Consider the following 12500-nt stretch of genomic DNA (forward strand, 5'->3'; position numbering starts at 1 on the left):
ACATCTCTGCATTGGTTCACCAAGATATTTCATCACACATCTGCTGCAAGTCAACAAGTAAACTATCTTTGAGGTTTTACATGTAATTAATTATTTTGTTTCTTTTAATTTGTTAGATCTAGCCGTTACTGTACAATTAATTATATTGTTTGCGGTAAATATAGAACAAGTTTTGCAATTGTAAATCGCACGCTTACACACCTTGCATTCGGATAAGTGTTCCCCATTAACTGACCCAGAATGGCCACCTCCAAAACGCGTGCACACACACACACACACACACACACACACACACACACACACACACACACACACACACACACACACACACACACACACACACACACACACACACACACACACACACACACACACCCCAGATGAAGACCATCTGGAGCCTTACTAGGTAGTTATACGAGTGGCTTATGCCTCCCTTTTTTAATATGGATATATAAAACTCCAACCATATTTTTCCAATCCACTATTTGATTTGTCAAGATGTTCGGTCGGATTCTCAAACATCACATTCTCCCTTTCCCTTACATACATCTCTCTGAGAAGATGTCGGTATGACTTGTCTGCATTTGTTTTTTTTTAAATAATTGTGATTTTGTCTCTCACTCATTACTGTTTGATTTTGCGGTGTCACACCTATCATGCACTGAGGTGGGAAGGTACCAAGAGGTGATCTGGAAAAGGTTTCCAACACCTGTATGCCTGTGTCTTCCAGTTCCTGAGAGGCAGTGCGTACAAAATGAAACTTTCCTTGTGAAGTGGGTGCTTATCTATGCTCACTGCTACAACACCATCAATAACATAGAGGTGAGGCTTTTGTGTTTAATTTTATTTTGACACTATTTATGGAAGCTTTTGTGATCGGTTTATTCACATGCCGAATGAAGTAAAAATAAAATGAAATATAATCTGCCTTATTGCTGAAACATTCTCTCCCGTGGGTGTTGTCGGGTGCAATGATACAATGCAATAGAAAAATTATTCTACTCTGTGTTGAGTGTGGTGAAGCTGTGCAATGTATCAAACTGGAAATTGTTTTAAAAGCAGTCGAATTTTGGGTTTATGCTTTTGTCACTGATTTTCATTGTGATTGCTTCTATGTCCTGATTGTTGTGCTTTTCCATTGAATGTGACTTTCTTGAGGCCTAAAGCCTGGTGTTGGCTTAACGGTTAAGTGCCTTTCCTGAGTTTGAGCCACTGTCTCGCTGTTGAATAACACCAGGTGGATTGACTCAGCCTGTCATCCTTCCGAGGCCGGCAACATGAGTACCAACTTACTTGAACCAGGGGCATTGCATCTGTGGCACAAGCACGCTCCCAGCAATGATGCAACCAGCAGCCACAGGCTGCTTATGAAACTAGAAGGGCACTCTGTAGAGCACATACCTCCGCCACGTAATGCCTGATCCATGAGAACATATCGGGCCCAATACATTTTTGAAATATCACGCTATACATTGCTATATCGTTTTTGGCCCTGTCTCTCAATGGTGAAGAATCACTTTGAAAATTAAATAATTATCGTATCCAGATCCACATTCGGATCTTCACCAAAATCGAATCAATTCTTCCTTGTCACACACCCAACCTGGCCACCAAGTTTCATCCGAATCTGTCAACAACTTTTTAAGATATCCTGTACACAAACAGGAAGGGGTGAAAACATAACCTCCTTCACCTTTGGTGGCAGAGGTAATAATAATTAATAAGGCCCAATGTATGTATTGTTAAAAGACCTACCTAAACCTGGTTTGTCATTTGTGATAAATCTAATTTCTTGGGTCACCGAAATAGGTGACCCTTATTGTCAGTAATTCTGTCTGTTTGTTTGGATGTTTGTTCGTTTGTCATCAGCATAATTGGTAGTAAACGTGGGCGGATTTTGACCAAACTCGGGTGGTAGGTACATCTTATGACCTCGTCACCTAGTGCTTTGGAAATTGTGATGGTTGCTAGGGGCGCTTTGGTTCCCTAGCAACAGCCGAAAAACCTTCAAAATCGGTACCGTTCACGCAAAATCAATTCCGAAAGCCATTATCCCACGCAGGGTTATGAAATTTGGCACGAATGATCTACAGGTGATGCTCTATCAAATACATTCCAGTTTTTGTGATATATGGAATACTTTACCTGCAGCACCCTCCACAATTAGGGTATGCGCGAAAATTGAAGGCCCCCTAGCGACCAGGTGAGTGCCTCGATACGAATGAAACTTTGCAGGTTCATGGTACTCAATGAGTACTACAACTTTGCCTCAGGACATATTGACCGATTTCGCTTTGGTCAGGGGTCAAAGGTCAATTAGTGCAAAAATCTATAATATGCGGGATCTGGAGGTGCCTTCGCGCCAAATGCTACTCCTCCTAGGGTTATGGTCGGATGGTCATGAAAATTCACACTAATCGTCTGGAACACATTGTGCACAAACGATCGTGCCGGATTTTCGATTTCGATCTTTGTTCACCCACAGCACCCCCTCGAACTTTGGGGATTTCCGATTTCAAACCACATTTTCGGTACTTTTCATTCAAATGGATACCGAGTAGTTATCAGTAGATGGAACTGGATGAAATTTGATATGCATAATCTTAAGGTGATTCCCTATCCGCTATATGACATCCATTTTGCTCGATATCTTATAGTTTCCATGCTGGGCGACCCATCGCCGCCTACCGGCTTGTTTTATTTATTGTCTGTGCATATATACTTGTATTTGACACACTTCACGCTTTTCCATAATTAAGATAAATAAATGAAACACACAGACACACACAGACACACACACAGACACACACACGATGCTGTGCCACTTACGCTAGGCCAGGCAAGGACATGCCCTGTATCACACACACACACACACACACACACACACACACACACACACACACACACACACACACACACACACACACACACACACACACACACACACACACACACACACACAATGCTGTGCCACTTACGCTGGGCCAGGCAAGGACATTCCCCGTATATATATATATATATATATATATATATATATATATATATATATATATATATATATATCTCTCTCTCTCTCTCTCTCTCTCTCTCTCTCTCTCTCTCTCTCTCTCTCTCTCTCTCTCTCTCTCTCTCTCTCTCTCTCTCTCTCTCTCTCTCTCTCTCTCTCTCTCTCTCTCTCTCTCTCTCTCTCTCTCTCTCTCTCTCTCTCTCTCTCTCTCTCTCTCTCTCTCTCTCTCTCTCTCTCTCTCTCTCTCTCTCTCTCTCTCTCTCTCTCTCTCTCTCTCTCTCTCTCTCTCTCTCTCTCTCTCTCTCTCTCTCTCTCTCTCTCTCTCTCTCTCTCTCTCTCTCTCTCTCTCTCTCTCTCTCTCTCTCTCTCTCTCTCTCTCTCTCTCTCTCTCTCTCTCTCTCTCTCTCTCTCTCTCTCTCTCTCTCTCTCTCTCTCTCTCTCTCTCTCTCTCACACACACACACACACACACACACACACACACACACACACACACACACACACACACACACACACACACACACACACACACTTCTTTCCTGCTTATCGTAAATATAGAGGGTTACCTTTGCTATTCCCCTCTGCTCCCCTCATGATCTGGTTACCTGCTCCTTTGGACCTATAAGCATCTCTACATTTTGTACGGGACCACGAGTTTGGCAAGCAACATACATAAATATGTTTACATTGAAATACATCCCTCATTATACTTGGCAGGCGAAATTGATTGTCAGCAAGGAAAATGTTTGTCCACATGAGAATAAATCGCTTTTCTCGTGAGGTGTTGACATTTAAATTGTATACTGTGGGCTTTCTTTGAGATGAATAGCTAAATAAAACAGCTATGTGGTATTCCTTTTTATTTCGTTGCAATCTTTTTATTAACTCAGACTATTTATTTTAGCATCTATTGTATTTCCTTGCCACATTATTAAAACATTACATGATTACATTATCTGCTTTGTTTCTTCTTCTTCTTCTTCTTCTTCTTCTTCTTCTTTTATATGCAACACAATCCTGCAAGGAGCATCATTGGCTGAGAGGAAAAGGGGGAGGTTGGGTTGGGGCTGTGCTATGCCACTGAGGCAACGCCCCCTGTAGGTTAGGGCAGGAATTTTGAATTTGGGCAGGGTGCCGGCGATAGCTTGCCTACTCTTCGTGAAGGACACCGTGGGATCTTTAATGTCCACCAACCAATGCGAGCAAATGGGACGTCCAGTTTATCGTCCATCTGAGGGATGGCACACATTTATTCCTACCCCCGCCTGCGAGACACCAAGATGACAGTTTTTTGCTCGGCCTAGAATCAAACCCATGTTAGATGGCTCAGAGGTGAGTGTGCATACATCGAGGTCATCGTGCTCAGCTCATCTACTATGTTTTGTGATGAACTATGTATTTATTTACGGCAGTGTACTCCATGTACACTTTGTTTTATAACAAACCTGAATGAATCGGGCCAAAAACAATATACTTACTTGATCTTTCAAACAGTTTGGATCATCAGATCATTTTCGTTCGTGGCCATTAGATCAATAAGTAGTCAATATCTTCTTGGACCTATCCATGAAGTCATGGGTAAGCAGGTTCGTCTCATCAATACAAATATAGAAACACATCATCAACGAGAACATAAACCAATCTAATTTTTCCCCCAAATATTTTGCCTCCATGCAATCACATGTCGAATAAAAATTATTCGTAACGTTTGATCAAGTCCGTACGCACCTCCCTAAAAATAATAGCGTAACAGAGCATCTGCTCTGGACAGTCTGAGAAGTTACATTGGATACAACAAAGTCCCAGGTTAATCTTGATCTGCTTCTGTCCCTCTTTCCAGCAACATAGAGGTGTGTACAGTTTTTACCCAAGAGTTGTCATCCATCTTTTCAACATGGCCAAACTATCTATCGGTTTCTGATATATAATCGAAGAGCAAAACAAAAAATAAAATAAAATGTGGATCGGTTATGACAAAACTTGGTTGGATGAGTTCATTAGGTGACAAGAACAAGCCGATTCGATTTTGGTTCAGGTCCGGATCCAGATCCGGCCTAATGTTGGGATACAAAATGTAAACTCTCAGCCTGGAAGAGATATGCACTCTACCAAGTGTTGTTGTTGCTTTAATGTGTTTACTCTCACAAACATTTTGGTGTTAAAATGAATCCGTAATGAGTGATTCAAATGAATGAAGTAATTATTTCATACACTTGGCCTGGATGGTAAAATGTGTGCAAGTAATAAGGTAGGTCTTTCTGTTTTGTGTCCACAGGAAAACATTAATCAGGGGAGGTATGACAGCGGCAGTTTGAAAAAGCTTCCCCTTGTGGAACACGCCGAGGACAGTTTTCGTCCAACCTGTGACAATTTCAGCTTCCGGGTGAGAGCTTACGAGTCAAAAAGTGAGACTTGATTTTCATTTTTTTGGTGTCTTCAGGAAGGAAGCACCCACCACTGAGGAAAATGTGTGTCAATGGTTGGAAACTTCATCAAAAAGGGAAGGACCTATTTCCAAAGTTTTGTTCATGCAGGATGGCTGTTCTTTCATGGACTTGGGAATATTTATTTTGACTCTCCCTTGTAGTTCTAATCATGTGCAGTCATGGAAAATGCTCAAATAATGATTTTGATGGGACATGTGGGATCTGTTTGGTGTTGTGTTGCTGTTCTGATTATTTGGTATATGGTAATTCTTCCTTTCAGAACCTCAACACAGATAAGTTTTGACCGTCCTGCTTTACTTACTGTGTGACCTGTTTCTACATTCATGTACGCTCTCCCACCCCTCTCGCTCTCTCTCTCCCACCCCTCTCGCTCTCTCTCTCCCACCCCTCTCGCTCTCTCTCTCCCACCCCTCTCGCTCTCTCTCTCCCACCCCTCTCGCTCTCTCTCTCCCACCCCTCTCGCTCTCTCTCTCCCACCCCTCTCGCTCTCTCTCTCCCACCCCTCTCGCTCTCTCTCTCCCACCCCTCTCGCTCTCTCTCTCCCACCCCTCTCGCTCGCTCGCTCTCTCTCTCTCCCACCCCTCTCGCTCTCTCTCTCTCCCACCCCTCTCGCTCGCTCTCTCTCTCCCACCCCTCTCGCTCGCTCTCTCTCCCCCACCCCTCTCGCTGTCTCTCTCCCACCCCTCTCGCTGTCTCTCTCCCACCCCTCTCGCTCTCTCTCTCCCACCCAGACCCCTGCCTCTCCCACCCAGACCCCTGCCTCTCCCACCCAAACCCCTGCCTCTCCCACCCAAACCCCTGTCTCTCCCCCAGACCCCTGTCTCTCCCCCAGACCCCTGTCTCTCCCCCCAGACCCCTGTCTCTCCCCCCAGACCCCTGTCTCTCCCCCCAGACCCCTGTCTCTCCCCCCAGACCCCTGTCTCTCCCCCCAGACCCCTGTCTCTCCCCCCAGACCCCTGTCTCTCCCCCCAGACCCCTGTCTCTCCCCCAGACCCCTGTCTCTCCCCCCAGACCCCTGTCTCTCCCCCCAGACCCCTGTCTCTCCCCCCCAGACCCCTGTCTCTCCCCCCAGACCCCTGTCTCTCCCCCCAGACCCCTGTCTCTCCCCCCCAGACCCCTGTCTCTCCCCCAGACCCCTGTCTCTCCCCCCCAGACCCCTGTCTCTCCCCCCAGACCCCTGTCTCTCCCCCCAGACCCCTGTCTCTCCCCCCCAGACCCCTGTCTCTCCCCCCAGACCCCTGTCTCTCCCCCCAGACCCCTGTCTCTCCCCCCAGACCCCTGTCTCTCCCCCCAGACCCCTGTCTCTCCCCCCAGACCCCTGTCTCTCCCCCCAGACCCCTGTCTCTCCCCCCAGACCCCTGTCTCTCCCCCCAGACCCCTGTCTCTCCCCCCAGACCCCTGTCTCTCCCCCCAGACCCCTGTCTCTCCCCCCAGACCCCTGTCTCTCCCCCCAGACCCCTGTCTCTCCCCCCAGACCCCTGTCTCTCCCCCCAGACCCCTGTCTCTCCCCCCAGACCCCTGTCTCTCCCCCCAGACCCCTGTCTCTCCCCCCAGACCCCTGTCTCTCCCCCCCAGACCCCTGTCTCTCCCCCCAGACCCCTGTCTCTCCCCCCAGACCCCTGTCTCTCCCCCCAGACCCCTGTCTCTCCCCCCAGACCCCTGTCTCTCCCCCCAGACCCCTGTCTCTCCCCCCAGACCCCTGTCTCTCCCCCCAGACCCCTGTCTCTCCCCCCAGACCCCTGTCTCTCCCCCCCAGACCCCTGTCTCTCCCCCCAGACCCCTGTCTCTCCCCCCAGACCCCTGTCTCTCCCCCCAGACCCCTGTCTCTCCCCCCCAGACCCCTGTCTCTCCCCCCAGACCCCTGTCTCTCCCCCCAGACCCCTGTCTCTCCCCCCAGACCCCTGTCTCTCCCCCAGACCCCTGTCTCTCCCCCCAGACCCCTGTCTCTCCCCCCAGACCCCTGTCTCTCCCCCCAGACCCCTGTCTCTCCCCCCAGACCCCTGTCTCTCCCCCCAGACCCCTGTCTCTCCCCCCAGACCCCTGTCTCTCCCCCCAGACCCCTGTCTCTCCCCCCAGACCCCTGTCTCTCCCCCCAGACCCCTGTCTCTCCCCCCAGACCCCTGTCTCTCCCCCCAGACCCCTGTCTCTCCCCCCAGACCCCTGTCTCTCCCCCCCAGACCCCTGTCTCTCCCCCCAGACCCCTGTCTCTCCCCCCAGACCCCTGTCTCTCCCCCCAGACCCCTGTCTCTCCCCCCAGACCCCTGTCTCTCCCCCCAGACCCCTGTCTCTCCCCCCAGACCCCTGTCTCTCCCCCCAGACCCCTGTCTCTCCCCCCCAGACCCCTGTCTCTCCCCCCAGACCCCTGTCTCTCCCCCCCAGACCCCTGTCTCTCCCCCCAGACCCCTGTCTCTCCCACCAGACCCCTGTCTCTCCCCCCAGACCCCTGCCTCTCCCACCCAGACCCCTGCCTCTCCCACTCAGACCCCTGCCTCTCCCACCCAGACCCCTGCCTCTCCCACTCAGACCCCTGCCTCACCCACTCAGACCCCTGCCTCTCCCACTCAGACCCCTGCCTCTCCCACTCAGACCCCTGCCTCTCCCACTCAGACCCCTGCCTCTCCCACTCAGACCCCTGCCTCTCCCACTCAGACCCCTGCCTCTCCCACTCAGACCCCTGCCTCTCCCACTCAGACCCCTGCCTCTCCCACTCAGACCCCTGCCTCTCCCACTCAGACCCCTGCCTCTCCCACTCAGACCCCTGCCTCTCCCACTCAGACCCCTGCCTCTCCCACTCAGACCCCTGCCTCTCCCACTCAGACCCCTGCCTCTCCCACTCAGACCCCTGCCTCTCCCACCCAGACCCCTGCCTCTCCCACCCAGACCCCTGCCTCTCCCACCCAGACCCCTGCCTCTCCCACCCAGACCCCTGCCTCTCCCACCCAGACCCCTGCCTCTCCCACCCAGACCCCTGCCTCTCCCACCCAGACCCCTGCCTCTCCCACCCAGACCCCTGCCTCTCCCACCCAGACCCCTGCCTCTCCCACCCAGACCCCTGCCTCTCCCACCCAGACCCCTGCCTCTCCCACCCAGACCCCTGCCTCTCCCACCCAGACCCCTGCCTCTCCCACCCAGACCCCTGCCTCTCCCACCCAGACCCCTGCCTCTCCCACCCAGACCCCTGCCTCTCCCACCCAGACCCCTGCCTCTCCCACCCAGACCCCTGCCTCTCCCACCCAGACCCCTGCCTCTCCCACCCAGACCCCTGCCTCTCCCACCCAGACCCCTGCCTCTCCCACCCAGACCCCTGCCTCTCCCACCCAGACCCCTGCCTCTCCCACCCAGACCCCTGCCTCTCCCACCCAGACCCCTGCCTCTCCCACCCAGACCCCTGCCTCTCCCACCCAGACCCCTGCCTCTCCCACCCAGACCCCTGCCTCTCCCACCCAGACCCCTGCCTCTCCCACCCAGACCCCTGGCTCTCCCACCCAGACCCCTGCCTCCCCCACTCAGACCCCTGCCTCTCCCACTCAGACCCCTGCCTCTCCCACACAGAACCCTGCCTCTCCCACTCACGCCCCTGCCTCTCCCACTCAGACCCCTGCCTCTCCCACTCAGACCCCTGCCTCTCCCACTCAGACCCCTGCCTCTCCCACTCAGACCCCTGCCTCTCCCACTCAGACCCCTGCCTCTCCCACTCAGACCCCTGCCTCTCCCCACCCAGACCCCTGCCTCTCCCACCCAGACCCCTGCCTCTCCCACCCAGACCCCTGCCTCTCCCACCCAGACCCCTGCCTCTCCCCCCAGACCCCTGTCTCTCCCCCCAGACCCCTGTCTCTCCCCCCCAGACCCCTGTCTCTCCCCCCAGACCCCTGTCTCTCCCCCCAGACCCCTGTCTCTCCCCCCAGACCCCTGTCTCTCCCCCCCAGACCCCTGTCTCTCCCCCCAGACCCCTGTCTCTCCCCCAGACCCCTGTCTCTCCCCCCAGACCCCTGTCTCTCCCCCCAGACCCCTGTCTCTCCCCCCAGACCCCTGTCTCTCCCCCCAGACCCCTGTCTCTCCCCCCAGACCCCTGTCTCTCCCCCCAGACCCCTGTCTCTCCCCCAGACCCCTGTCTCTCCCCCCAGACCCCTGTCTCTCCCCCCAGACCCCTGTCTCTCCCCCCCAGACCCCTGTCTCTCCCCCCCAGACCCCTGTCTCTCCCCCCAGACCCCTGTCTCTCCCCCCAGACCCCTGTCTCTCCCCCCAGACCCCTGTCTCTCCCCCCCAGACCCCTGTCTCTCCCCCCAGACCCCTGTCTCTCCCCCCAGACCCCTGTCTCTCCCCCCAGACCCCTGCCTCTCCCACTCAGACCCCTGCCTCTCCCACTCAGTCCCCTGCCTCTCCCACTCCGACCCCTGCCTCTCTCACTCAGACCCCTGCGTCTCTCACTCAGACCCCTGCCGCTCCCACTCAGGCCCCTGCCTCTCCCACTCAGACCCCTGCCTCTCCCACTCAGACCCCTGCCTCTCCCACTCAGACCCCTGCCTCGCCCACTCAGACCCCTGCCTCCCCCACTCACTCCCCTGCCTCTCCCACTCAGACCCCTGCCTCTCCCACTCAGACCCCTGCCTCTCCCACTCAGACCCCTGCCTCTCCCACTCAGACCCCTGCCTCTCCCACTCAGACCCCTGCCTCTCGCACTCAGACCCCTGCCTCTCCGACTCAGACCCCTGCCTCTCCCACTCAGACCCGTGCCTCTCCCACTCAGACCCCTGCCTCTCCCACTCAGACCCCTGCCTCTGCCACTCAGACCCCTGCCTCTCCCACTCAGACCCCTGCCTCTCCCCCCCAGACCCCTGCCTCTCCCCCCAGACCCCTGCCTCTCCCCCCAGACCCCTGCCTCTCCCCCCCAGACCCCTGCCTCTCCCCCCAGACCCCTGCCTCTCCCCCCCAGACCCCTGCCTCTCCCCCCAGACCCCTGCCTCTCCCCCCCAGACCCCTGCCTCTCCCCCCAGACCCCTGCCTCTCCCCCCCAGACCCCTGCCTCTCCCCCCAGACCCCTGTCTCTCCCCCCCAGACCCCTGTCTCTCCCCCCAGACCCCTGTCTCTCCCCCCCAGACCCCTGTCTCTCCCCCCAGACCCCTGTCTCTCCCCCCCAGACCCCTGTCTCTCCCCCCAGACCCCTGTCTCTCCCCCCAGACCCCTGTCTCTCCCCCCCAGACCCCTGTCTCTCCCCCCAGACCCCTGTCTCTCCCCCCCAGACCCCTGTCTCTCTCCCCCCAGACCCCTGTCTCTCCCCCCAGACCCCTGTCTCTCCCCCCCGGACCCCTGTCTCTCCCCCCGGACCCCTGTCTCTCCCCCCCGGACCCCTGTCTCTCCCCCCCCAGACCCCTGCCTCTCTCTCCCCCAGACCCCTGCCTCTCCCCCCCAGACCCCTGCCTCTCCCCCCCAGACCCCTGCCTCTCCCACTCAGACCCCTGCCTCTCCCACCCCTGCCCCTGCCTCTCCCACTCAGACCCCTGCCTCTCCCACTCAGACCCCTGCCTCTCCCACTCAGACCCCTGCCTCTCCCACTCAGACCCCTGCCTCTCCCCCCGGACCCCTGCCTCTCCCCCCCGGACCCCTGCCTCTCCCCCCCGGACCCCTGCCTCTCCCCCCCAGACCCCTGCCTCTCCCCCCAGACCCCTGCCTCTCCCCCCCAGACCCCTGCCTCTCCCCCCCAGACCCCTGCCTCTCCCCCCCGGACCCCTGCCTCTCCCACCCGGACCCCTGCCTCTCCCCCCGGACCCCTGCCTCTCCCCCCCGGACCCCTGCCTCTCCCACCCGGACCCCTGCCTCTCCCCCCCGGACCCCTGCCTCTCCCCCCCGGACCCCTGCCTCTCCCACCCGGACCCCTGCCTCTCCCACCCGGACCCCTGCCTCTCCCACCCGGACCCCTGCCTCTCCCACCCGGACCCCTGCCTCTCCCCCGGACCCCTGCCTCTCCCACCCGGACCCCTGCCTCTCCCACCCGGACCCCTGCCTCTCCCCCCCGGACCCCTGCCTCTCCCACCCGGACCCCTGCCTCTCCCCCCCGGACCCCTGCCTCTCCCACCCGGACCCCTGCCTCTCCCCCCCGGACCCCTGCCTCTCCCCCCCGGACCCCTGCCTCTCCCCCCCGGACCCCTGCCTCTCCCCCCCGGACCCCTGCCTCTCCCCCCGGACCCCTGCCTCTCCCCCCGGACCCCTGCCTCTCCCCCCCGGACCCCTGTCTCTCCCCCCCCCAGACCCCTGTCTCTCCCCCCCCCAGACCCCTGTCTCTCCCCCCAGACCCCTGTCTCTCCCCCCCAGACCCCTGTCTCTCCCCCCCAGACCCCTGTCTCTCCCCCCCAGACCCCTGCCTCTCCCCCCCAGACCCGTGCCTCTCCCCCCCAGACGCCTGCCTCTCCCCCCAGACCCCTGTCTCTCCCCCCCAGACCCCTGCCTCTCCCACTCAGACCCCTGCCTCTCCCACCAGACCCCTGCCTCTCCCCCCCAGACCCCTGTCTCTCCCCCCAGACCCCTGCCTCTCCCCCCCAGACCCCTGCCTCTCCCCCCCCAGACCCCTGCCTCTCCCCCCCCCAGACCCCTGTCTCTCCCCCCAGACCCCTGTCTCTCCCCCCCAGACCCCTGTCTCTCCCCCCCAGACCCCTGTCTCTCCCCCCCAGACCCCTGTCTCTCCCCCCAGACCCCTGTCTCTCCCCCCCCCAGACCCCTGTCTCTCCCCCCCAGACCCCTGTCTCTCCCCCCCAGACCCCTGTCTCTCCCCCCAGACCCCTGTCTCTCCCCCCCGACCCCTGTCTCTCCCCCCCAGACCCCTGTCTCTCCCCCCCCCAGACCCCTGTCTCTCCCCCCCCCCCGACCCCTGTCTCTCCCCCCCGACCCCTGTCTCTCCCCCCCCGACCCCTGTCTCTCCCCCCGACCCCTGTCTCTCCCCCCCCCAGACCCCTGTCTCTCCCCCCCAGACCCCTGTCTCTCCCCCCCCCCAGACCCCTGTCTCTCCCCCCCCAGACCCCTGTCTCTCCCCCCCCAGACCCCTGTCTCTCCCCC

At 57.4% G+C, this 12500-nt stretch overlaps 1 protein-coding gene across 3 annotated transcripts in view; it reads left to right on the forward strand.

The window, feature by feature from the left end:
• LOC147011685 (Golgi-pH regulating cation channel-like) overlaps positions 1 to 12500 on the forward strand; it is an 80440-nt gene that overhangs the window by 7748 nt on the left and 60192 nt on the right. For all 3 annotated transcript variants that reach the window (XM_085857162.1, XM_085857163.1, XM_085857164.1), the window contains exons 3-4: positions 731 to 822; positions 5282 to 5389. In XM_085857162.1, coding sequence (XP_085713288.1) covers positions 731 to 822; positions 5282 to 5389 — 200 coding nt within the window. The remainder of the gene's footprint in view (positions 1 to 730; positions 823 to 5281; positions 5390 to 12500) is intronic.

This window comes from Eptatretus burgeri, chromosome 15 (genome assembly GCF_056783735.1).
Source record: "Eptatretus burgeri isolate ZD-2024b chromosome 15, Ebu_testis_v1, whole genome shotgun sequence".
Lineage (NCBI taxonomy): Eukaryota > Metazoa > Chordata > Myxini > Myxiniformes > Myxinidae > Eptatretus > Eptatretus burgeri.